This window comes from Microcebus murinus, chromosome 14 (genome assembly GCF_040939455.1).
Source record: "Microcebus murinus isolate Inina chromosome 14, M.murinus_Inina_mat1.0, whole genome shotgun sequence".
NCBI classification, from domain to species: domain Eukaryota; kingdom Metazoa; phylum Chordata; class Mammalia; order Primates; family Cheirogaleidae; genus Microcebus; species Microcebus murinus.
In genome coordinates this window covers 30,081,927-30,108,030 of record NC_134117.1, presented here as the reverse complement: position 1 = coordinate 30,108,030, position 26,104 = coordinate 30,081,927, and the positions used below count along the sequence as shown (strand labels likewise).

The window sequence follows — 26,104 nt, the reverse complement described above, 5'->3', positions numbered from 1 at the left end:
GAGCTTGCAGGGCAGAGCTCGCTTCCAGAAACAGGACTGTGTGTCCTGACACAGACGTAGAGACGACGCCAGCACTCTCCCCTCAACAGCCCAGGTCCCACACCTGACACAGAGACACGGGTGCAACCACAGCCAAGCAGACCTGCCTCTCAACTGGGGCTCCCATCGTAGAGGCCAGGCCTTCATTGGCAGAGTGTCTGGAATCATTTCCCCCAGAGAGGACTCAATTCCAAGCTCTAGGAAACCTAAGCAAATATTTGAAGAGCCACCCTCAAAGAGACTCTCTAGGTAACCTGTAATAACAGCAACAGGCCACAGCAACAAGGGCACTTAGGAATCTTGTGTGTGTGACCCACTTGCTTCACAGAGAGGCACAGAGAGAGGGAGGGCCTCCCACGAGGTCACACAATGAGTCAGTGGTGGCCTTGTCCTCCTGGCTTCACCTACTATCCCACTGACCTTGTCTTTCACCCTCAGCCCACCTTCCACCTCATCAAGTGTCCTCACTGACCTCGTGCATCTTTAATGAGTCCCACAGAAACCCTGGAGACAGGCAGGACACGGCTTATCATCCTGTTTTCTTTCTTTATTTTTTTTTTGAGATCGAGTCTCGCTTTGTTGCCCAGGCTAGAGTGAGTGCCGTGGCGTCAGCCTAGCTCACAGCAACCTCAAACTCCTGGGCTCAAGCGATCCTGCTGCCTCAGCCTCCCGAGTAGCTGGGACTACAGGCATGCACCACCATGCCCGGCTAATTTTTTCTCTATATATTAGTTGGCCAATTAATTTCTTTCTGTTTATAGTAGAGACGGGGTCTTGCTCTTGCTCAGGCTGGTTTCGAACTCCTGATCTTGAGCAATCTGCCCACCTCAGCCTCCCAGAGAGCTAGGATTACAGGCGTGAGCCACCTCGCCCGGCCATCCTGTTTTCTTTAAAAACCCGGGAAGCTGATGCTCTGATGCTCAGAGGGTTTAGGGCATTCCTCAACATCGCAGCTAGTGAGAGGTAGGACTGCCTGGTTGACCTTCCCACTCCACTGGACACCCACCCCCGAGCGCCCGCCAGTCCATCTGCACTGTCAGTGTCCTCATCCTTTAGCATGTGCTACAGGGCCAATTTCCATCCCAGGCATGACTCCTGTCCTTTTGGAAAGTCCCTTCAAGTTCTCCAAACTGCAATCCCTCAAACCAGTGCCCTTAGACTCTGGCAGGAGTGAAGGAAGAGACAGGACTGAGCGGCCCGTCACAGGCTCCTTCTGCAGTGTCCCAGGACCTCAGGCCTTTGCCAGGTGGCTGGGAGGCGACCTTGTGTGGCTCTGCTCACCACCACCACCCTCTGGATCAAGGCTCCCAGCTAACCAAGGAAAGAAATGAACATTTCCAAGCACCTACCATGTGGGCTTTCAGAAGAATGAGTCTTATTCTGGGCACCTTGAGTGTGTGATAGTGATAGGCAGGTTTTACCCTGACAGAAGGGAAAAGTTTCTAAAGTGAGAATGGTCCAAAAAGACAAGGGAGGAAGTGAGCAGCCTGCCACAGCAGTTGTGTAAGCTGAGGCTGCTGTTGACTATTACTAGTTGGGATACTGCGGAGCAGCAGCATGGTTGTACAAGACCTCATTTATCACTACACTGAAATTCTTTGACTAAAGTATGCCAAGGCTGATCTGGGTCACACCTCATGAAAACAAAAGTTCTCATAAAAAAGCAAAATATTTCCAAACTCCAGCTGGTGGCCTCATGACCTCAGGTCAAACTCAGTACAAAGAGAGGATGTGGACAATCTCTTGGCATGATCTCTACAGCTTACAGAAACCCCCTAACATCCTTCAGTCGATTTAATCTCAAAGGAGTGACTGGAATTGATCATGGAGCAAATAATTTGGTGCCCAAAGAGGATCAGTGACAGTCTGGGCAACACAGTGAGACGCTGTGTCTACAAAAAATAATTTAGCCAGATGGTGACACATATCTATAGTCCTAGCTAGTTGGGAGGCTGAGATGGGAAGATCACTTGAGCCCAGGAGTTTGAGGTTCCAGTGAGCTATGATGATGCCACTGTACTCTATCCCGGGCGACAGAGCAAGACTCTGCCTCAAAAAAGGAAAGAAAAGAAAAGAAAGAAAGATGATTAGTGAATCCAATACAGTAAGAAGAACTTGCTATTTTACAAGCACATATAGGTCTGTTTCTTCAGCTGACTTTTGTACTAATCCTTTGACTTGACTTAAGGAGGCCAGGATAGGGAATTTTAAGGCTCAGAGAGGACTGAAGACTCACGCACAAGGTGGCAAAGCCACTGAGTGTGACAGCAGAGTCCTTTGGTATCTAATTCCCATATATCACCTCCCTCTGGGGTGTGATGGAATTCCTGGTGTAACCATGACAGCAACATCCAATTTCTGCCTATTCTGAAAGCAGGCACTATAATTTCTCTTCTTGAGTACTTTTAACACTAGGCATTCAAAGACATCTCATTATGTAAAAGGTATGGTGTGCAGTAATAGCAACCAATCATTAACCCAAGCAACCACAGTGCTGGAAAGGATACTGAAGGTCCAGCTATACCTTCCTTGGTCTCAGGCCAGGCCCAGTGCAGAGGATAACCATCACCATAGCCTTAACATCTGGACAGTACAGACTTGACCCCATTCCTGAGAGGCAGGGACGACTGGCTTCCTCACTTAGCATTTGTTGACTAAATGAAGGAAGAAGGCAAGATAAACATTTATCCTACTAGCTAAGATTTCATTTTTTTCTCTATTTAGTTTTAAATAAAATATCTCATATAGCTGACATGTAAACCAGCTTTTTGGGGAGGGGGGAGGGGGAGGGGACACAGCATGGGGCAGGCTCTCAGTGGAGATAGAAACAGTAATTAAACATCACAAGTGGTCAGCCCTTCACTTTGAAGGCTGTTTAGCTTCAGGCTTGTTTTCTCTTCCAGGCACATGTTTTTTCTTTTCCTGGCCTCATTTTCTAGCCTCATTTTACAACTTTATACAGCACTTCCCCTAAACCTGTGCTGTCCAATATAGTAGCCAGTAGCCAAATGTGGCCATTGAGCACCTGAGATCTGGCTAATAGGAAGTGAAATGTGCTATAAGTGTAAACATACACACTGTATTTAGAAAATAGTATAAAATAAAAAATGTAAAATCTTAGGAATAATTTTCTAGATATATTGGGTTAAATAAGATATATTATTAAAATTAATTTCACCTGTTTCATTTTCCTGTGGTTACTAGAAAATTTTAAACTACACATGTGTCCCAAATGATGTTTCTACTGGACAGTGCCACTCTCAACCCTTCCCAGGCCCTCATGTCTGACTTGATTTAAGCCTAAGAGAAGACATAAGTTCTAACCAGGACTTCATCCAGAGTTATGAATAAAAGAAGTACTATCTCATGCTGAGGACATTTCAGACTCTGGAGAGGCATTCCAGATGCATTTTTCATGTGTTCACAAAAACAACCTTGCCCAACACTTGCACACACTCTCGCATAAACCACTATACCCCCCTCCCCCATCAACAGCAAGCAGGCAATAGTTGCTGATCCAGAAACTTACTTTCTTCTGTAGTTGCATACAAGTTGCTCCTCTTGGCCTGGGGTGCTTGTTTCATTCTCCCCATGTGGCAGACCCTGCATGCATCCTTGCTCTGATGCCCTGTTGCCCTTCTACCCTCAGATCACAGAAGTCCCTTGGAAATCTGATCTCAGCCTCCTGGAGCTGTTAATCCCTCTGGATCCACAGAACACTGGCATTACCGTGGAGTTCCTAAGCATCCTCTTCCAGCTTTGGGTAGGTGCCAAAGCCTTGAAGCCCAAAATAAATTACACACAGGCTAAAGGACAGCAGGAAGTCCTGGAGATGTGGACAGGATGGAGAAACTCAACCATTCCATGGCCCCAAATCCCCTCTAGAAATGGCAAGAGTCTCTGCTGCTCCCCAACCTGCCCAAGTCTCGCAGAGATGGCATTCCTTTAGTCATCTCACGCCCCATGTCTTCTCAGACCCCACCCCACCTTTCTGATGACCTCCCTGACTCCCCAGTGGGACAGGGACAAAATCTGGGTTCCAGGTCAGGCTCTGGCATTGATTGTCTTTTGAGCAAAATGCTTAACTTCTTTGGTCTTTAAGTTCTAAAGTACATAAGAGAATTAGACATAACTTACATAAATGTTCCTTTTGGCCCCAACGCTCTATGATTGGAGTGTGCTCAACCTATGAGTTGAGAATCAGGACTGGATAGGGCTGACTTGCCTAAAGGAAGGTGGCACACCACTTGTTGCCGACTGAAGACTGGAAGGGGGAGGGCTTTTGATAGCAGTTTCTAGATACCAATGGAGAGTTCACTTCTGGAAATATCCCAAGTGGTTACCCTAGGATAGTGATAGGAGATTTGTAGCTACTGGCACTCCATGGGCAAGCTCTGCAAGAGGAGTCAGAAGGCCTGAACCATTCAGGCTCCTGGAAACCTCTAGAGTACCCTCAACATAGCCTCTGAGTCCACTGAGTTATCCTACTGAGTTTACTGGGAAGATGACTGCAGCTTAAATATAAAATTAATTACACAGAATTAGTTCAAATGCTTACCACCTAGACTCAACCAACACTCCACCTTCCCTTCATAGACTGTACCACGGTCTTCTGCTTCACTCATAAGCAGTCGGGGGAGCCATGGAAGATTCGGACTAAAGTGCAAAGAAACCAAAAGCTTCCCAAAAGCAGGTTTTGCCTCTGTGCTCAAGGTAGGAGACACTAATTTGGGGAGTGCAGATTCCAGATTTTCTAAATTCTAGATTTGTGTAACCTAAAGTAAAGTGATTCTCCCATTCTCTATTTCTGCCCCCCCATCTTCCTCACTTCCGTGCAACAGGGTGGGGAGGATAAATTAAACTACTTCTATTTCTTTGTCTTGGGACATCAGAATCATAAGGCAGGTCTCACCTACACACCCTGTCCTAGGTGCTTTCATCTCCATTATATCTCAGTCAATGCTCATAAATACTCAAGAATGTGGTCGATATTTACTTCATTTTACAAATGAGAAAGCTAAGACCTGGCATTTCTGAGCTGGGAATTTGAAGAGCCAGGATTCAAACATCAGTCTCCCAGACTCCAAGTTCTGTGCATTCCACCTTGATCTTCCTGGCTTGTGTTCTGCCAGAGGAAGATACCAGAAGAGTTGGAGAGATGTGCTGACCATGCAGTCACCTTAACTTGTGCAGTGCCCTTCTGCTGGCACTTGGGTTCCTACTGATAGTACCCTTTCTCCCAACACCTTTTAAAGGGTGCACACTTACCTTTGGGTCTTGGCTCCCCTTCCCTACCTTAAGTGTTGAGAGACTAGACTATCTGCTGGTTTTTGTGAAGAACTATAGCCAGTGTCTCTCCCCATCTCATAAACTGTTAAACATCTTCTGTATTTATTTAGAGATTTCCCTTCTGAGTGAGTCAAAGGAAAATGCTTCCCACTTTTATTGGAGTATCTTAACATTTAAGTTTCCTTTTTGTCCTTGCAAGTTGCATCACATGCTTTCCTTGTCTCTGATTTCCACCCTTAAAGCAGGCCTGTGCCTTTGTTCTGATCTTGCTGGGAACTTAGTTGAAGAATGTTACCTCTGAAGTCACCAGAGCACATCTGTATTCAGTTGAGTCGGTTTCCCTTGATTGGCTTCCTTCCTCTTAGGAACCAAATTAACATCACAAAAGTTTTGTCTCTTTTCTCAAACCTCAGTTTTCTCATCTCATTGTACAAATCTAATCTATTGGGGGCTCTTAACCTGGCAGTCCATGGATTCCTAGGGAGCTCTGGGATGGACACAGGTGTGAGCCTCTTGAAACTGTATATGAAACTGTATGTGCCACCACCCTGTTCTCCAAATTCCTGGCCTGGAGTCCTCAGCTGACCTCAGATTCCCAAAGGTTTCATGATCCAGAAAAAGCTATGATGAGTCACTGGAGTGGATGATCTTTAAAGATTCTTTTTAATTCAAAATATCAGGCTGGGTGTGGTCGCTCATGCTTGCTATCCCAGGACTTTGGGAGGCTCAGGCAGGAGGACTGCTTGAGGCCAGGAGTTTGAGACCAGCCTGGGCAACACAGTGAGATCTCATCTCTACAAAAAAATTAGCCAGGCATGGTAGCAAAAGCCTGTAGTCCCAGCTACTCGGGAGGCTGAGGCAGGAGGATCACTTGAGCCCAAGAGTTCGAGGTTACAGTGAGCTATGGCTGTGCCACTGCACTCTGACCTGGATGACAGAGTGAGATTCTCTCTCCTAAATAAAAACAAACAAAAAAAAGGAAAATCTATGAGATTCTCTCACAAATTATGGAAACTCTTAAAAACCAAGGCTGGATGCCAGTCAGCAAACAGTGCTTCTGTCTTGGAGTAAATATTTGATAATGCCAATGGTGGAGACTTTCAAGATGATCTTCCCCTTCACTTTCTTGATTGTCCTAAACCTAGTTGGCCAAAATTACACCCAACGAAATCCAAGAACTTGGTTGATAATTCTGAATTCTTGGGCATTTTGTATGTTTTGCCAAATTAGTTAAGTTGCCCTTTAAAAAACAATAAAAGGAAAGACTTCCATTTTTTTCAATTGTGACGGTCTGCAGGTCTATTATAAACCCTCTACTTAAAATTTTGCATGTATTCTTCTCATTTCAACTAAAATTCTCATATGATTTTCACCTAATCATAGGATATCAGAGCTAAAAGGAACTTCCATTCTCGTCTGAATCTTTAGTTTATGGACAGAGAAGTTGCCAGGAAAGAGAGGTGACTCACTTCCAGACGCTCCGCAGGCCAGTGTTCGAGCTGGAGCTAGAACCCTCACTTCTAATCCAGTGCTCTCCTCACCCCGTTTTGATTTCCCTGAAGACCTCTGCACTTCATTTACCCACTTCTGCTGCTCAAAGAAAACACACCTAAAAACATGAGCAACCGACCCAATGTGAACCCACTTTAGGAGTGAAAAGCCGAAACATTTGACAGGAAGTGTTCGCACACCTGCAGAGCTGGGGGGTATAGAGGTCACTAAGGGGAAGGAAAGCAGCAACGCAGGACTGATTCACAAGGGTCACCATGACCATGAGGAAGATGACTGCACACACTGTCAGGAGGTGCTGATAAACATCACAGCCGCCCAGGAGCACCCTCCATGCTCTGGTCCCCGCCCCTTCTCCAGAACCTTCCCTTCTGTTTACCTGCAGATACTGGAAGCCTCCCCCGAAACCAGGGACACACCACTGTCCACACACACATTGCACATTCGTACCTCTGTGCCTTTGCTTGGGCTATTTGCCTTGAATGCTGCCCTCCTGCTGGACACCTGAGAGGAAACTCCCTGTTCTTCAAGGCCCAGATCAAATGCTGCTTTTCTCATGAAGTCCTTCCACCTTCCCCTTCCTGCTGCTTATAATTTCTCCCCATCTCGAACACCCAGAGTGAACTGTGTGCATTATAATTATTTGTGAACTTGTCTTCCTCAACAGAGATCATAAACTCCTTTGTCTAGGTTCAGTCATTTTTTGCCTTTTCTTTCATTAAACGAATATTTACTGAGCACCTTCCATATATCAGGTACCTGACCTCAGGGCACTAATACCCCATGGGAACTCTAGCAAGAAGAGGGGCAAATGCAGCAGGGCTGAGAATTGCTCTCCCCGGCCAGGTGCAGGGCTGTGGCCTTACAAAATCAGAGCATTTAATCCAGCCCTGCAAGGCAGGGGGAGGCTGTTAAGAAAGGCTCCCTAGAACAAGTGACATCTAAACAGAAGCCCTCATGGTGTGCATCTCTATCTTTTGCAGCACTTAGTGCCCAGAATATTCTAGATGCTTGAAAGAGTAAATGGTCCAAGTGCTTCAGAACGTCTTTTCATGTAAGGCCCTCAGGTAAAAGTCCCCTATTTATTGGTAGGCACACAACCTCGCTCCCAAGTATCTTCAATAAAACTGAGCTTTTGGTTCAGCTCTTTAGGTCAGCAAGGAGAACAATGGCTGGCAATTTTCTTGACATAAACTGGTCTGGAATGCATTTGCCCAAATAAGTGACACTGCTTGAGGTCACGCCATCCTGCCAGGGCCATCAGAGGACAGCTGTCATGTCAGTCTTTTCCATCTTTAGCTTGTCTGTCACCCAAAGCAGGCCCAAGAGGCAGAAGCCCCTTCTGAAGGACCCCTTGCCAGAGTTGCCAGGAGGGGAGGGGAGGGCGGATGCCGTGTGAGAGCAGCACCCTTTTCACGCAGCCCCCAGCTCTCCACAGGGAGCGAGCCTGTCCACAGCCCGGCCACACCCACAGAGGAGGGGCTTGTCCTGAGAGCAGGAGGAGGGAGGGACAGGAAGTGGTCCGTGTGGGGTCTGCAGGGCCACCAAGAAAGGAAAACCAATTTCCAACAAGCCTGGTTTTCCGATCAACATGATCTCTGGTGTTGCCAGCTACCGGACTCCTATCCTGAGCCAGGAAGCAGGAAGCGTGTACCCCAACCTCATTCGCAGCTCCGGCACTGCGTGCACTTCCTGTACACATGGGATCCTGGAATCGGGCTGCGATGACTCACCACTGACGAGAAGGAGGTCTCCAGGCACCTTGGGTTGACTTAGAACATTTACAGAATTGTTCCTGCGTCAGAGACGTGTAGTTCTTTTCAGCTAGCCACTTCACCACCTCTCCCAGCAAACCATTCTTTCCTTAACCTGTTCTGGAGCCAGGCCAAGCCTTTGTCAGGTATTGCTGTCTTCCCAGCACACTAGGAGCTGGGCAGCGCCCAGCAGGAAGCCCCATCACGGAGCCTTACACATACGGAGCACCACTCTTCCACTCACTACCTCAGGAATCCTTACAACCGCCCCAGGCTGGCTCACCCTCAGTGAGCCCCACTCCTGACACTCAGCCCAGGGCCCATGTGTGCTGGGCTGGAACTGGAGGTCTGGCCCAGTGTGTCCCAGGCCTCTGCGCTCCTGTGGCCTCCAAGCACACCTCTATTACTGCCCTCGTGACACTACTGTGACTGCCAGCCTCACCGAACACGGGCTTCTCAAGAGCAGAGACTGACGACCCTGTACACGGTTACGCCTTGAACTAATGTTCATTGACAGAATAAATAAAGCTTCAAAGGGAAACTGGAATTGCCAGACTGAGGATTGAGCACAGTTTACTGTGGACATCGTATATAATACGTAGTTAATAACTGGTTTGGAGACATCTTCAGGAATTCCATCTGGTTGTAAAGAGGTTCTAGAACATTCTCAGTTTTAGAAGCAGTTCTAGATCGCCCAAGATGGTGCTTCTATAACTTCCCTTTACAAAGTGTTGATCACATTCCCAGCCCTGTGCTTAGCACTTTACACAGGTTATTTCATGGAATCTTCTCAACTACTCTGAGGGAGGTGTTTCTCCATTTTACAGATAAGGAAGCTGAGTCCCAGAGAGAAGTAACTCACAAGTCACTAGATGGTAAAAGGTGGAGCTGGCGTTCAAACCCAGCTACTTTGGAGAAGTTACCCAAAGTCTTTGACTTCTAGAATAGTAAACAGCATAGCCAAAATCAGAATCATGATTTGTCTAGTTGCCAAGTTCATTTCTCCTCAAAACTTTTCAGCCTTCAAAATACCCTAAGGCCACCTTAGTCCAAACTCTGAAGTCTGACCCAGAGAGAAGATGAGACAGTCACTCAAAACCTGGTGTGCCCACCTGATGATACCCCAGGCCTGCCAGGGCCCCAGGGGGCCACGTGCTCCTCCCAGAACCAAAACACCTTTGTTCACGGAGAACAAAGGCCTTGCGCTCCCACACAACACAAGACAGGACAAAGACCTGACAGAACTGAGCACTAGCAGAGCGCCACAGGTTATGGAAACAAAGTGCAACTTACACAAAACCACACCACGCCACACCACACCAATGCCTGGTGTTCTCAGCTGTGTTAGTCAGAGCAAACCGAGGACGATCTCCAAGGCACAGATGGACGTGAGAAACGCTGCCTTTCATCGGCCTTGGCACTAGGCCAGGAGGTGCCCAAGGTGGGGAATAACCCCCAAACCACCTCAAAGGGCCAGAATAAATCCTGTCCTTTTCTCCAGCTGTCCCCAGCCCTGACAACTTAACTGATGCCCCTCCACTCCCTCCTGGGCCAGCTCTCTGCTCCCGAGGCAAGCAAACGGTCGCCCCGACATCTGCTCAGCCGCGGCATACGGGCCGGGGTGAGATGCCGGGGCACACACGGCATGCGGCAGGCCTACCTGGCTCCCACCTCTATGCCGCTCTGGCTGCTCTGCCTCCCTTCCTGGAAAAGGGCCACCCAGGGGCTTGCCGGGCCGGCTCTCCTCAGGGGTGTGGAGATCTGAGAGTCTCTGTTCAGTACTCAGGCACCTGACCACGTCTGAAGGCTTCAAGCAGCTCTTCTTAGAGATCTTGGGTCCACCAGGGCATCTCTCACCTGCTTCCCTCTCTGCTTTCCTCTCATAGTGTCCGTTCTCTTCTTGCCATGGCTGCCTCTTGCTCTGGCTGCTAAAGGCATCGCTAAGCTCCGAGATGACACTATCAGAGCTCCCGAGCAGGGGCTGGGAGAAGCTATCTTGGCGGATGCCTGAAGGTGGCATGTGGACACCACTGTCTCCATTGATGTGAAGGGATGCCTGGGCGCCAGGCACTGGGGAGTAGGCTTTGTGGGGGGCAGGTAGGGCCAGTGGGGAAGCCATGGATCGTGGCATGGGACGATCTGACCAACTAGACTGTGGGAGGCTGAGAGACAGGGAGGGGCCGGCCCTGGACGACAGGGCGAGGTGGTCAGTGCTGTAGACAGAAGCCTCTGGCAGAGGCGGCAAGGGTGGGGTCAGGGCCAGAGAACGCCTGCTGGGGACCCCCACGGTCAGCGAGATCCACTCGGAGGTGACAGCGTGCATCTCAGGGGACAGGGCTCGGCGGGAGTGGGGCAGAGATGAGGGGGCTGGCATGAGGAGCTTGCTCTGACTGGGGAACTTAAAAAGAAGAAGAAGAGAGAGGAAAACAAAAGAAAGAAGCAAAGGTACACGTGTCAGCATAAAGGAGAAAGGAGGAAAATAATCACAAGGGTATATAAAAAGGAATGAAATGGAGAGGATGAGCAGGACACACTGGTGTCCATGAAGGAAACTGTCTGGTTAGATTTGGGGAGAAGCTGGGATGTGGGAGCGAGCGGGAGCGTGCAGAGATGTGTGGGGGCGACGGGGGCGGTGGGGGAGGCGCGCTGTATGGAGATGGAGACAGGCTCCCGTCAGCGCAGTTGCAGGTGGCTCTGCAGATCGGATTTCAGAGGGACACACTGTGATCTCCCCCCAGCCTCCCCAGTCACCTGTGCCATCAGAGGCTGGACCCAGAACCACGGGGGTAAAAGGTGGCCACCACTGCCCTGGCCCTCCCAGGGCTTCTATTCTCTCCAGGGAGCTCAGCAGAGTCTTCCAGAGGGGAGTATGAGTAGTGTAGTCATCTTGTATTATACTCACTCTTGGCTACATACAGTCAGGTGAAGAATCTACTTGAGCCCCCCATATTCTTACGAAGCAGAGTGCCCTGCTCCAATCTCACTCTCTCCCCCATGAGAACACAGGACATGGATCTTGCCATGTAGGAAACCCTGTGTCAGCCCATCCAATGCCTTCTGGCAAGAACCCTCTGTAGGTGTTGGTGGCAGGCAGGTAGGATAGGAGGAACTGATTCGAGGATGAGCGAAGAGAGGCACCATGGCAGGGTCATTCTGGTCCCCAGGTCCTGCTCTCCTTCCCCTGGCCATGCTCCCCACAACTTACACGGCAGAATGGTCAGTCTCTTCATAGAACGTCACCCCACCACACCTCCCGGAACCTAAGGTTCTGATTTTTTCTTGGCTTTGGGAAAAGTGGGAATGGGTTTGGAATAATTTATATTTTTAAACATGTTTGTTCATAATTAGGAAAGCCAACATCTCACTATGCCTATAAACCTACTTCCTTTCAGGCCAGTATAGACTCAGATGCTCTAAGTTCCTTGCACCTGTCACTTGGAATGAAATGTCCTTTGCATTCACCTGGTTTCAGTATACACAAAGAACACTTTGGATCTGGTTTAACAGTCTGTGGATGAGAATGTGAGTCTCTCTACTTTTGTCTTTTGCAGGCTAACCTTGACCAAGGAGACAACTAAGAGAATGGCACTGGGCCATGGCATTTATGGCAGTGGGGTGGTACCCACACCACCAGCTTCACTCAGAATGGACCAACTGATGGAGGCTCTTGTTTCTCTTTCCTTAGTCACCTTATCCCCAGAGCAATCACTAATCTCTTCCCTTGAGATAATATTTATCCCACCAAGTGCTGGAAAAATGCCATTTGTATGCATGAAAACAAACTCCAGTGTACAGTCTGCATTGTTGGAGACAGTCCTTAACCACAGTGCTCAAGAACCACCCTAGAGGACTGTGTGCCATCAGCATGGCTGAGTATGAAAGCTCACGTGGTGAGGACGAAAACTAGTGATGAAAAACTTAGATACCTGTGGGCTCGCAGTGGCACTACGACTCGGGGAGGAGGAGTAAGGCAGGTCGATGTACTCCATGGGGTTTTTCACCAGTGGCCGTTTCATCACGTCCACATAGGTGATGGGGAAGATGCCTTGTCGTGATGTCCCCGGGATCCTTCCTTCGTACCAGTTCTCATCCACCTGTCGGAGCAGTGTGATCCTCTCGCCCTGCAAGACACAGCAAGGTCAGGGTCCTTGTCTCAAGACGCCATAGCACATCTGAGGCCCCTGCCTGCACCCTGCAACGTCCTACATTATTGATCACATTTTTCTGGTTCAGGAAAAACCTTTCCTGTTGGACCTGGATGGAATTAACACCACTGGGATGCGGATGCTGATGGGAGTAGAGCTACCTGTATGCTGGAAAGTTAAGCCTGGTCTTTAAATATTTGAGTAAAAGAGAAGATCAGACTCATGCTCCTAAATTGGAAGGCAAATGTAGTGTTATCAACTCATTTAATACAAATCTGACAAATTATTTTCATCTCTAAGTCAAAGGTTTTGAAGGTTATCTTTTTTTCTTTCTTTTTATAACTTTATTTTTTCATGATTATAGAAAACTCAGAACACAAACATAAATTGGATTATTATCCATCATACTGTCACGGGAATAATTACTATTATTATTTTGACATATGTACTCCCCAGATTTAATTCTATGAATGTAAATTAGACTTGCACACACTTTTTGTGAAAATTAAGTACGTATCAGGTTGGTGCAAAAGTAATTGCAGTTTCAGACGGTGAATTTTGAATCATTATAACTAGGCTCAAAGACATCTTTATTAATCAAAATAGGAACCATTATAATCAACACATTTTTGCCAATGAGAAATATGTTTGTTTATTCCTGTAGCATAAAAATCCATGCTTCTGGATGTGATGAACTCTTGGAAAGCATTTTCTGCATCCTGCTAGTTGTAGAAGCATTTTCCCTGCAAAAAGTTGTTGAGATGCTTTAAGAAGTGGTAGTCGGTTGGCGAGAGGTCAAGTGAATATGGCGGATGAGGCAACAGTTCATAGCCCAATTCATTCAACTTCTGAAATGTTGGTTGTATGACCTGTGGTTGGGTGTTGTCGTGGAGAAGAACTGGGCCCTTTCTGTTGACCAATGCCAGCTGCAGGCATTACAGTTTTTGGTGTATCTCATCAATTTGCTGAGCATACTTCTCAAGTGTAATGATGAGCAAACAAAGACCATGACCTTTTTTTTGGTTAAAGTTTGGCTTTGGGAGTGCTTTGGAGCTGCTTCTTGGTCCAACCACTGAGCTAGTCATCACCGGTTGTGGTCTAAACTCCTTTTTTCATCGCATATCACAATCTGATCGAGAAATGGTTCGTTGTTGTGTTTGATAAGTGAAGGTGACACTTCAAAATGACAATCTTTTTGATTTTTGGTCGGCTCATGAGGTACCCACTTATCAAGCCTTTTCACCTTTCCAAGTTGCTACAAATGCCAAAAGACCACAGAATGGTCGACCTTGCCAAGTTCTTAGGCAACTTCTTGTGTAGTTGTAAGAGGATCAGCTCCGATGATTGATTGCTCTCAGCTGGTTGTTGTAAACTTCTGACAGCTGGCCACTGTGCTCCTCATCTTCAAGGCTCTCGTCTACTTTGCAAAATTTCGTGAACCACCATGGCACTATACGTTAGTTAGCAGTCCTGGGTCAAATGCCTTGCTGATGTTGTGAGTTGTCTCTGCTGCTTTATGACCCATTTTGAACTTGAATAAGAAAAATCACTCAAATTTGCTTTTTGTCTAACATTATTTCCATAGTCTAAAATAAATATAAAATAGCAAGTAATAACTCATTAGCAAAGAAACATAAAGCAAGAAATGCACATTAAAATGATGTATAACATAACCACATTTATTTAAGAATGTATTCCAATATAAAATGGCAAATTTCTTTTGTTTTGTCTTTTTTTTTTTTGAGGCAGTGTCTCACTTTGTTGCCCTAAGTAGAGTGCTATGGCATCAGCCTAGCTCACAGCAACCTCAAATTCCTGGGCTCAAGTGATCCTCCTGTCTCAGCCTCCTGAGTAGCTGGGACTACAAGCATGCGCCACCACGCCCAGCTAATTTTTCTGTTTTTGGTAGAGATGGGGGTCTCATTCTTGCTCAGGCTGGTCTCAAACTCCTGAGCTCAAGCAATCCTCCCACCTCAGTCTCCCAGAGTGCTAGGATTACAGGTGTGAGGCACCACGTGCAGCCTTCAAATGGCAAATTTCAACAATACTAAAACCTCAATTACTTTTGCACCAACCTAACACTATATTTCCCTTTTCCAACTTTCTTTTTAATAATATTTAACAACTTATAATGAAGCTCCTTCGTATCAAGAAATATAATCCTACATCATTAATGGTATTGCACAGCTTCATGGACCACTGCAAGATATTCTGTTGTACACACATATAATGATTTAATTACTGATCCCCTGCTGTTGGGCAATTTGGTTGCTTCCAGGGTTTCTCTTTCACATTAGGTGGCTCGTCATTTTCCAAGGCATGTGCTTATGTCCCTCAATCCTAAATAAAATCGGTAACTTTAATAAGTTTAGCAAGCCAGTGAATTTTGACATGTAGAGAGAGTGTTTGAATTTCTGGAAAGAACAATTCCTTTGCACAGTGTAATTGTGTTCAAAATAAGCATATTGAGTCCTCAAAGGCAGTCATAATGATAATATTACTTCTGTTTACTGAGCACAAATCAGATGCCACGTGTCATGCTGGGGGCTTCACATACTTTGTTTCACCTAAGCTTCTTGGAACTACCCTAGGAGAGAGCTGTTTAAAAGTATTGAACTCCCACAGTCTTCATAGCTGATGACATGTGACTTTTGGGTTCGAAGCTTTTCAAGCTTCTGGTATCAATGAACTTGTGTTTTCCACCAGGCCACATCACTATATTATAAACCCTAGTCACCAACACAGTGCTCATCACATCATTAAGTGTCCGCTAAATGTTGGTTAAATATAGTTTAAAAAGATGTCTAAGACTCCAGAAATACTACTTTTAATCAGTGAACTCAATGTAGTTATGGCCTGACACTAGCCTAGGGTTCATTTAAAAAATACCTCACCTAAGAACATTCTCCAACTGCCCTTAATGCAGCTCTTGATTGGCATACGTCTCTTAGGGCACGGACAGCACCCCTAGACTGGCATGCCAGAGCAACACCACATTCCCCACAGCGTCCGTCATCCAAAAGAGCCCCAAGGCAAGGCAGGGAAGGGCAGCTTACCTTTCTGAAGGACATTTCTACTTGCGTATCACCATTAAAGTTAAACTTAGCAATAGCTTCTCCATATTCCAAAACCTGCACTGGTGTCAACTTTTTGGGCTGAGCCTTCTCGGCAGGAGGAAGAAGCTGAGAAAGGACAAGAGGCAAAAGAGAAAGGGAAAAGAGAAAAAAGTGGGGGAACAAGAGGCAAAGGAGGAAACAAAACACAAGTACCCGGTAAATAAATGGTGCTTGGGGCACGAATGGGCTTTTCCTTAGAAAGAAAAGGGGCTGCGGTACCTCGATGTAGGTGCGTGGGAAGATTCCCACCCGGCCGTGGTGTTCTCCTTCGTACCAGTTCTGATCAATTTGCTTATAAATGTAAACAATATCTCCCTTCTGCAGAGGAAGCTCCCTGTCGACAGAGGGTCATGGCATTTTAGCAGATGTGTTAATATGTGTAAGGTGAAGACACTTCAGTTTTTTAGCAAAAGGAGCCTTCAAGTGGGGGCCAAGGGGGACAAATTCCAGAAGAGGGGGCTCCACATTTGGAAGTAAGAGCCCCATTATTCAGGAAATCACATCACATCTGGCATTTTTCCAGTCATCTGCGGGATAAGTGTTAACATTTAAGCTGATTGGCACTTGAAAGTGCTCAGAGGCCTTATTAGCTTGTAGTGGTTTTCTCAGTGCATTTTTTGTGAATGCTGTCTTATGCTCAGAATATTTATGCGACACACAGCAACATACCCAGCAGTCTTAACCGGTGTTTGTTAAATGATGAAAAATGCCTCCTCTGGAGACATTCGTTACCCTCTCCTATGCCTTAGCAAGGCATGCCTTCATTGCTTTTAAGTATCCTCAAATTATTGTGATACATTGACATCCTTCTATCATTCCCTCCATTGAACCATCTGTCCACTCACACATGTCACCATCCACCTTTCCATCATGCCATAGGCTCTGAAGTTAGGCCGATCTGGTTCACAACCCAGCTCTATGATTTACCAACTCTGGGACCTTGGGCAAGTCTGAGACACCATTTCTTATACTGAGCATAGGAGATAACTCAGAATCATTGGAGAACGCAGCTACAAACTGGAAATAAAACACCCACCCAGCTTGGTGCCTGCTACACAGTTAACACCCAATAAATGTTAATCCCCTTCCTTTTTAACATGAACATGGAAAAGGGATCTTGGAAAGAAAAGTGGATTTTCTTTCAAATGCTCTTCGTGCTTTCTTCAACTTTTTCATATCCATTCCTCTGCTTGCCTCAATAATGATATTAACATCTAACTAGGACTCCTTTAAAAAAAAAAAAAGAAATTTCAAACAAAATGAAAACTTAAAAGCATAACAAAAATTGTAACTCGAAATTTTCTTGAATTACTAGATCTTTTACATGGGTGTCAAACCAAGAGCATGGAAAGAAAGGACTCTGATCGTAACTTGGAAGGAGTGTGCCAGAAGTCCACGGTACATGAGGGGTGTCTCACAACGGGGCACGTCTGGAAAACTTCACACACAGTGAGCTCTGTGCTGAATAAAAGCACAAGGGGGCCTTTGTGGGGCTCACACTGGTAGACTGGAGAGGCCTGTGAGGGGATCTGGACACTTATCTCTGGGAGAAGGAATGTCTCTGGCCAAATTTTTGCCATAGCCCTCCTTGGGGGTGTTCTGAATTCCCCCCCACTTCCCCCTCAACCACGGGCACACAGATGAACAAGACCCTCAGCTTATCTGCCCCTGCTGGAGATCCGCAGGCTCCTAACTCTGCCCCACGTGTCTCACAGCTGTGGAAGCAGGTGAGAGCCGTGAGGGTCCCCGAGCTAAGCAAAGGAGGACAACTCACGTTAGAGAGATGAGCGTGAGGGGTCTGCAGTCGTGGCCAATGGAGACATACCCTGGGGTGCCTGGGGCCGCCATCCTTCCAGTACTATGACCACCCCTCCAACCCCACCAGCTCTGGAAGAACCTTGTGACCAGGTCTGGTGGTGAGAAGGTTTGGGGAACAATAACTCGATCCACTTAAGATCTTATCTGGAGCATCACTGTGTGCATTAGCACAGCAGAGGCTCTGAGAAGTCCAGGAGGAAAGAAATCTGTTTAACTTTGTTGAACCAAGTGTTTTCAGAGCACACTTTTTTGGGTAGCTTACTATGGGAAAATGTAAAGCTGAGTGACTGAAGGGCTTAAAAGAGTCTTTAAGGATCTGGCATTTAGTCTTTTTTTAACTGACTTTTATAGAGGCAGGGTGTTATGATGTAAACACTGAGTCAGGAGGAAGGAACTCTCTCTCGAGCATTAGTGATGTTGATAAACAGTGACAACTTCTGTGGATCTCAGCTTTCTCACCTGTTCTATTTGACAGGGTTGCTCTAAAAAAATGTTTTAAGGCTTTTAAATGACATCTAGGAAAATATATTATCATCATCACTATGCCATTCAATGAATCTTACAGGGACCTTTCTCAATTCAAAGAAAAAAGGTTATCTATTTGATTGAACTGCAAATTAATTTATATATCTCTATTAACTTCCCTGGTTACAAAGAACAAAGGAGGGAGGAGAACATATTTTGAGTACTGATTTTTGCTATACTGTACAAAATGTTTTATAGGTATTACCCCAGCCTCCCTGTAAGAGAGGCATTTTTTTTTTTTTTTTTTTTTTTTTTTGAGACAGAGTCTCGCTTTGTTGCCTAGGCTAGAGTGAGTGCCGTGGCGTCAGCCTAGCTCACAGCAACCTCAATCTCCTGGGCTCATGCAATCCTTCTGCCTCAGCCTCCCGAGTAGCTGGGACTACAGGCATGCGCCACCATGCCTGGCTAATTTTTTATATATATATATTAGTTGGCCAATTAATTTCTTTCTATTTTTATAGTAGAGACGGGGTCTTGCTCTTGTTCAGGCTGGTTTCGAACTCCTGACCTCGAGCAATCTGCCCGCCTCGACCTCCCAGAGAGCTAGGATTACAGGCGTGAGCCACCACGCCCGGCCAAGAGAGGCATTTTTATTCTCACCTTACAGATAAGGAAAATTGAGAGTCAGAGAAGTTGATAACTTGACTACAGTCACAGAGACAGTGGCACAGTCAGAATTTGAACCCAGGACTTCCTGATTTGGAAGCCCGAAATCTTTATAGTATATTACACAGCCACCTCCTTTAGCTGATGAGCAGAAGGACTGGAGTAATACAATCAAACCCAAGTACAGCAGATTTGTGCTGAGTTCTGCACACTGTGGCCTGGTCTCTCATCTTGTCCTGGAGACCAGAACCACGGTTGCTTAGCCTCCACACCGCGTTCCCCAGCACCTGAGGATGGGCAGTGCTCCCTCTCGTCACCAGACGTGGGGCCTTCAATCCGCAGGACAACGGAATGGCTGCTCACCGCATTTCAACTGCCAATAAAAACTCGTAGCCCATTTTAGCCCACAATTAGATATAAAACCAGCAGGTTCCTTTTGCAACCCAGTCTTTGGTAGTATTTCCCAAATTGTGTTCCAAGGAAAATATAAAGATTTCCTGGTCACTTAAATTTAGAAAACACTGGGCTCAATAAGCTAATCAAGTTTCTTCCTTGAAAGACTTCTAGAGCCATTAATATGCTAATAGCAAAGTATCTCTGCAAGGTATGGATACAGCATGCAGTGCTTCTTCAACTCACTTCTACCACACAACCCTCTTTTTGAGAAACACTACAAGGCTAGCACTCTGGGGAATGCACTTAGAAAAACGCCACAAAAAGGGTTTCCACAAGCCTTTAATCTCTTGGGATACTGTAGCAAAACTAGTTATCTTCCTAGAGCCCGGTCTGGATCTTTTATAGAAAGGGTGGGTCAGATCGAGCTGAGTCACCACTTAATCAAGCAGACTGAGCCTCACATAGAGGGAGGCAGGGTGGCACAGTATATAAGAGCCCAACCTGTGGTGCCAAGCTGCCTAAGTTTGAATCCCAGCTCCACCACTTAACAGCTTGAGCAAGTTCCTTAACCTTCTAGTCCTTTGGTTTCTTTATTTGTGAGGATAATAAAGGTACCCTCTCCGTAGGGTTACTGTGAAAGCTGAATGAGTTAACATATGCAAAGTACTGTGAACAGTGTTTCATACATAGCAAACTCTATAAACTACTTTTTAAAAATCATTGTTATTTCTTCAACTCTACAAGTGAACTGCTGTATTTCAAAGAGGCAGCAAAGGCGACAAATAAAGGTGACTGTGGCACTTACTTTAGTGTCTGAGCTTTGAAGTCAAATTTGGCTCTGGCAGGTCTCATCTAAACACAAGAAACAACGACAAGTCAAAAATCAGGATTCATGTACAACAAAAAGGACATTTCATGTACATTTTCACAAGTTTCTGGAAAGCAAAGCAGAAAAATTCTCCCTAACCGGTTCATTCTAGTATAGAATCTGAGCAAAATTTCAGTTGTCTGACCTTGGTAGAATACTAGATGGATGTTGAGTCAATAATGTCATGCATTGCTAGAGTCCCCCTAAGGAGAGCCAGGTTTGGAGAAGAGATGGTTAGAAAAAGTCCCAAAGCCAAAGTGCTGGTTCCCCAAAACATGCTGACCATGGCTATTAAAAAAAAGTCAGCCAGAAGTCCTAAAATGTTCCTTATCTACTATCTTACTCTTCAGAGATATCTATTTGCCTGACTTAAAGTATGACCTGCAGGTAAATGATTCACTTCTCACATCATCTTCAATCCCCTGTACTGTTCTGGTTTGTGAGATCATCTAAAAAGCCAGATAAAGTGATCCCTGAGATCAAATGAACCCATTCCTCCTGGGTAGCCCTCACGGCACACACCCAGATCTGGAAGGCAGCCTCAGCCCTGTCCCCACGACCTCATCTAGTCTGTTGCTGAGTCACGCTGGGTTTGCCTCCTTCCCTCCCTCCAAAACCCTGGTTGCTCAGGTCTGACCTCCAGTTCCCACAGGCACAAAGCTTCCTTTGACTTCACCCTAATAACTATCATCCAGGAGCACAAATAACATTCCTCAAATTCTTCCTAGCTTTGAAGTTGGCTGGGGGTCTCCACTGTCCCCCAGATCAAATCTCAATCCCTGTGGTGGGTTAATTCCTCACCACTCTGGCCTTTATCTCTAGCATGCTCTTCCTGTTTCAATCAGGCAAATCTACTTGCCACACCTCTGCTAAACCCCCTTCACCCTCAGGAATTTCCTTCATCTCCAATTTCAGTAAGAAGTTCACCTTCACTTATATTCATTTGCATATTTTTCTTCCCTACCTTTAAAAGCAGTTCTTTTAACCAATTTTTTTTTTCTTTTTTTTTTTTTTTTTTTTTTTTAGAGACGGGGTCTCGCTCTTGCTCAGGCTGGTTTCAAACTCCTGACCTTGAGCAATCCGCCCGCCTCGGCCTCCCAAGAGCTAGGATTACAGGCGTGAGCCACAGCGCCCGGCCTACCAATTTTTTTTTTCTATTTTTAAATTTCAGAATATTATGGGGGTACAAACAGTTTGGTTACATATATTGGCTTTGCACCACCCAGGCCAGAACTGCAAGCGTGCCCATCCCCCAGATAGTACACTCTACGCCCATTAGTTGTGAGTTTGGATAAGAGGTGCTAGTTCACCATTGTTTTTAAAGAAGGTAAGGGGGAGAAATACTATGAGCAGCTCCAACTTCAACAGCTATGACCTTTGGGGGTAGGGAAACAAGGTGATGAAAATGAGATTGCACATGCCCTCTTTAATATTAGAGAGTATGCACAAAGAGGAGGGAAAATGGAATATTCTCAGAGAGAAAACAATGATATTTAAAGGCTTCGTGAAGCATGGCTTTATATTTTAATCCCTCAGTGATATGCCCCATATTTTCAGGCTCTGTAAGCTGAGGTCTTATAGAGATCTTTGTAGGGATCATGAATTCTCCATAGGAATTTTTTAATTTTGCATTTTCGCATTGATATTTCCATCTATCTATCTATACTGTACATATTAGGGGCCTGCATTTGTGTCTGTCTATAACAGACAAAGAGCATAATTTGACAGTTGTAGTGAACAAGAAAAGAATGGACGTGGGGTTAATGACAAATGACAAGTTCACAAGGGAAGGCCAAATGACCAAAATTGTAAGGATAAAAATTTCAAAGTAATTCCAATAGAAAAAAGTGCACGAGAGTAGGTTACCCCATGTCACCCAACTGTAGAACTATATAAACTTAAAAAAAAATTTATACCAAAGCAGCACCATATTCACACTTTGAATGGTAGTTAAATTCTGTCAAAACAATATCATCTATCAACTAAATAAATACAATTATATAGTATATATTTAATTTGTAAATTGGCTTAGGTCAGTAATGGGGACTGGTAAATTTTTTTTTTTCATTGAAGGTTCTCAAGGTTGAGAAACACTGATTCCACTGAACTCCTGAGACAGATGTATTGATTTATCAATGGTCATACAAAGCAGCAGTATCTTCTTCTGTACCAGTATCTTCCTATAGCTCCCGAGACCAAATCCATCTCTCACTGCTCGGGCTTTCACAGCATGGCATTACCTACTATAGGACAGAGATAACTGTATACGAGGGAGACTCTTCCACTACCAGCTGAGTAGTGGGGCATAGACTGAGCCCCATCTGCCTCCCATAGGGTCTTGCACAGAACAAGTAGCCACCCAAGTTCTAATGAACGGGACCAAAGTACACCAACATAGCACGGTGCAGCTGGCACTGTTGGTCTCTACTTTCTTAAGCCCATCAGTCAAAGTCTAGGGCAGTGATTCTCACAATGTGGTCCCTAAACTGGCATCATCATCACCTAGGAAGCTGTTAGAAATACAAATTCTCAGGCCTTTCCACAGATTTGAAATCTTTGCAGAGGGACTGGGGTCTCTATTTTAACAAGCCCCCCAGGGGGTTCTGATTTACAGTCAAGTCTGAGAACCACTGCTCTAGAAGGGAGGCAGCCTAGCTATCGGGGAGGGACTTCCTGCCTCTGTCCGAGGTTCTTCTGCTAGAGTTGCATTTGTGTTTGCACGTGTTACCTACAGGTGTAAGTGTGCAGCCGTACAGTGTCGCTGTGTGTGCTCCTCATCTTCCACCTACAAGTGGGTAGGCCTGTGTGTAAGGACAAACCTTCACCAGAGCCTTCGAACAGGGCCGTTTTGGGGAGGAGCTGGGATGTTGAGGGTGAGGTTGTCTTTCCCTTGCAACTGAGTAACACTTGCAAACTTTTGCTTCTTCCTTGTTACATTTCCTTTTTCTCCATCACTTTAGAGTCTTCCCCTCCCTAGCTTTCCTTCTTTTAATGTTTCCCTTTTTTTCTCTCTCTCTTCTTCCCACTTTCTATTTCTTAAAAAAAAAAAAAAGCCAATGATGCCTCTATTACTCAAAAGATAGAAACATATTAATCTACTACATCGAAAGGTTATACAACAATACTTTGGGTGTCATTTTACCATCCCCCACCCCCCACCCCAAGCCCAGACATGTAAACCTCCCCCCAAAGATCTTCTTTAGCAAAGCTACTTAAGGGTCACGTGGCAAAGCATAAGCTCTTAGCAAGATGCAGCATTTGGCCAACACAGGAATTTTAACATGTTGACCTTAGCACAGCAGGTCAAGACTTAGATAAAATTACTTCAAAGGTTTGCTCTTCTTCATTACTGTTACGCTTTCATAATCTAAGCTTAAAAATGTCAAAATTAAAGGAATAAATGAAATGCCCCTTGGAGAGTTCTCACCTCCTCTGTGGGTTTTACCCTAACCATTAAGAGTCTTTGGGCCTTAAAATTCTTCAGTGAGGTGCTTGAGCACTACCTTATGTGTAATGCGATTAATTAATCCATCTATATGTGAATGGCAGTGTTGTCCCCTGATATTTCAATATTCATGTCACTAATTTTGGGTGCCTTTTTGTAAATGACATAAGTATCAACTTTTGTAAAATAAGTTTCATTAACCATCTCTTCAAAGAAGAATCTTATAATTGTCCACACCATAGCCACCAATGCATATGGACTAAGATACAAGGTTTCTGAGCGGAATGCACAGGCAACACGGTATCATGATAAAATGCAGATGTGGAGGACTGGACTCATGACGGCAGCCGATGCTCTAAGGCATGCATTAGGGGTATGCGCCAGCAGATCCCGGTCCCCAGCCAGGCATGCTTGAACATACAGAGCACAGGGCGTAATGGCGGTCGTGTCCATTCACCAGCCACAAGGAGCCAAAGCAAGCCTAGGGGAAGCCAGGATGACAGACGCTGCTTGGAGAACTAGACCGGCCTACAGAGGGCAATGCTGAGGGGAGGCAGATGTTGCTTTGGGTCAAGCAGCAGATTGAGGCGACCAAAACAGACCTCTGACCCAGATTTCCTTTTTGCAGTATCGTCTATATTGAGAAGGTCCCCAAAGCGCTCATTAGTGATAAACTGATGGTGCGTCGGGATGACGCCCGTGTGGCGTCGAGCTGCGATATCGGCCTCTTCTTGCTCGCGCTTAAGTCGTCTCTGGTCCGCTAAAAGTTTCTGCCATAAAATTGCATAAAATGGGCAGTGAATCATCTGGTCCAGGGTAGTGGAAAACTGCCAATAAAAGCAACTAAGGAAGGAGGCGGGTGAAAGGGAGGAGACTTTTTAAGGATCAGCTGTCAGCAGGGCTTTTGGCCACAGCTACTATGCTCCCACTGTGACCACCCTCCGAGCAGGTAGGAAGGAGACAGCACCGCGGGAGAAACCTGGGGAAGCTGGGATGTAGGGAGGGAAGATTCCATATGATTACACCAGCTGGAAAATTATCCCCTGGCTCAGCCAAAAGCCTCCTGTGCCCTGTCAGCAAAGGCAAGGTAATCCCGGGGCACATCCAGGGCATTGCCAAGCATGCTGGGCTGGCAGCAGGAGGCTGAAGTGCCATCTCTACTCACCTAGGCAGTGATACGCTCCCACAGTGTACTCCCATGGTGGGACCAGGCCCGGTAAAGCTGCTATTATATATGGGCTTTGCCACAGGGAAGCTCTATGGCAACTAGGTCATTTTTGTGCTTCCTGTGTTTATTACTCTGATATGTTCCCCACAGAATACAGCCATTTCAGAAAATATGGCACTTCTTCTCCCAGGCCAGCTGATTCTTTCCCTGGGCACAATTTTCAGGAGGCTTAGTATATGCACCAAAGGCTATTTATGTGGTTCACAGAGAACATCAGTTACTTTCTTACTGAACTATTTTTCCGTTAAGTGAAATGAAGCTGAGTTTAAAGGAATGATATATTTTAACATAGAAAATAAACTAAGAATAATGGTACCTGGGGTTAGAAGAAATATTCTCTCTATAGTCATCTATTTCTATTTTTAAAAACCGTTAAAAATTATCAAACAGTGCTGATTTTCACCAAATGCCTTCACTGCCTGTGGAAATGACCTCATGGAATAGCATTTTAATATGTGTTCTTGTACCATAGCAATCTTACCTTCCTGGGATTAACTTCCCTTACAGGAAAGCATTAATTAGAACTGATAATTCTTTTTATTTTTAGAGATAGACTCTCACTCTTTTGCCCAGGCTGGAGTGCAGTGGCATGATCATAGCTCACTGCAACCTCAAACTCCTGGGCTCAAATGATCCTCCCATCTCAGCCTGCTGAGTCGCTGGGACTCCAGGCATGGGCCACCATGCTCGGCAGAACCGGTAATTCTTAGCATGCTCAGTAAAACATCAGTCTTCTTCCAGCAGGGAATTAAATGTCTCATGTGACTCTAGCCCTAAAGGATAGTAGGCCAGATTTTTCTCCACAGTCTACAAAGTGGTAACTCATCAAATTGCTGTGGGATTTCTAGTGCTCAGAAAAGTTGCTATAAAGATTACATGAGAAAAGATATGGGAACTCCTCTGGAAAGCACAGTGCCATGGAAAGAGCATTGGCCCAAGAATCTGGAGCCCTGGTTTCCCATTCTGCTGCTGGAATAGGTTAACTTACTATGTGGCCCTGGTAAGCTGCCACCCTGCTGTGATCCTTTCCTGGACAAAACAAGGGGATTGGCTAGATGACCACTAAAGCCCTTCCAGCACTGACATGTTCTCATTTTCTGAAATGCCATTATCATCCATGTTAATGATAAAGCATTCGCATAGGGGACTGACGCCCCATTAGCTGGGCCTTGCGAGCTGTTGCTGTAACGATGGGAAAGGATTGATGCTTGAAGCTACCACAGTCCTTGCTCAATACCCTGGTGTGTTCTGGCCAGGGCCCAACATAATCAGTGGAAGTGGGCATTGAAGGGGGCAAAGCTCTCAACCCAGTACTTGAATCCGACCTCAGTAAATCCATTGGGCCTATAGTTTAACCACATAATCC

At 45.7% G+C, this 26,104-nt stretch overlaps 1 protein-coding gene across 50 annotated transcripts in view; it reads right to left on the bottom strand.

Moving 5' to 3' along the window:
* The window catches only part of SORBS1 (sorbin and SH3 domain containing 1), a 223,782-nt gene that overhangs the window by 10,971 nt on the left and 186,707 nt on the right, over positions 1 to 26,104 (bottom strand). For 28 of the 50 annotated variants that reach the window (XM_076009921.1, XM_076009922.1, XM_076009923.1 and 25 more), the window contains 5 exons: positions 24,113 to 24,280; positions 20,003 to 20,049; positions 16,072 to 16,186; positions 15,793 to 15,918; positions 12,518 to 12,712 (listed from right to left, as the gene is read on the bottom strand). In XM_076009921.1, the coding sequence (XP_075866036.1) occupies positions 12,518 to 12,712; positions 15,793 to 15,918; positions 16,072 to 16,186; positions 20,003 to 20,049; positions 24,113 to 24,280 (651 nt within the window). Of the gene's footprint in view, positions 1 to 10,251; positions 10,990 to 12,517; positions 12,713 to 15,792; positions 15,919 to 16,071; positions 16,187 to 20,002; positions 20,050 to 24,112; positions 24,281 to 26,104 lie in introns of all 50 variants that reach the window. The other 22 variants (XM_076009908.1, XM_076009916.1, XM_076009912.1 and 19 more) reach the window with 3 other exon arrangements.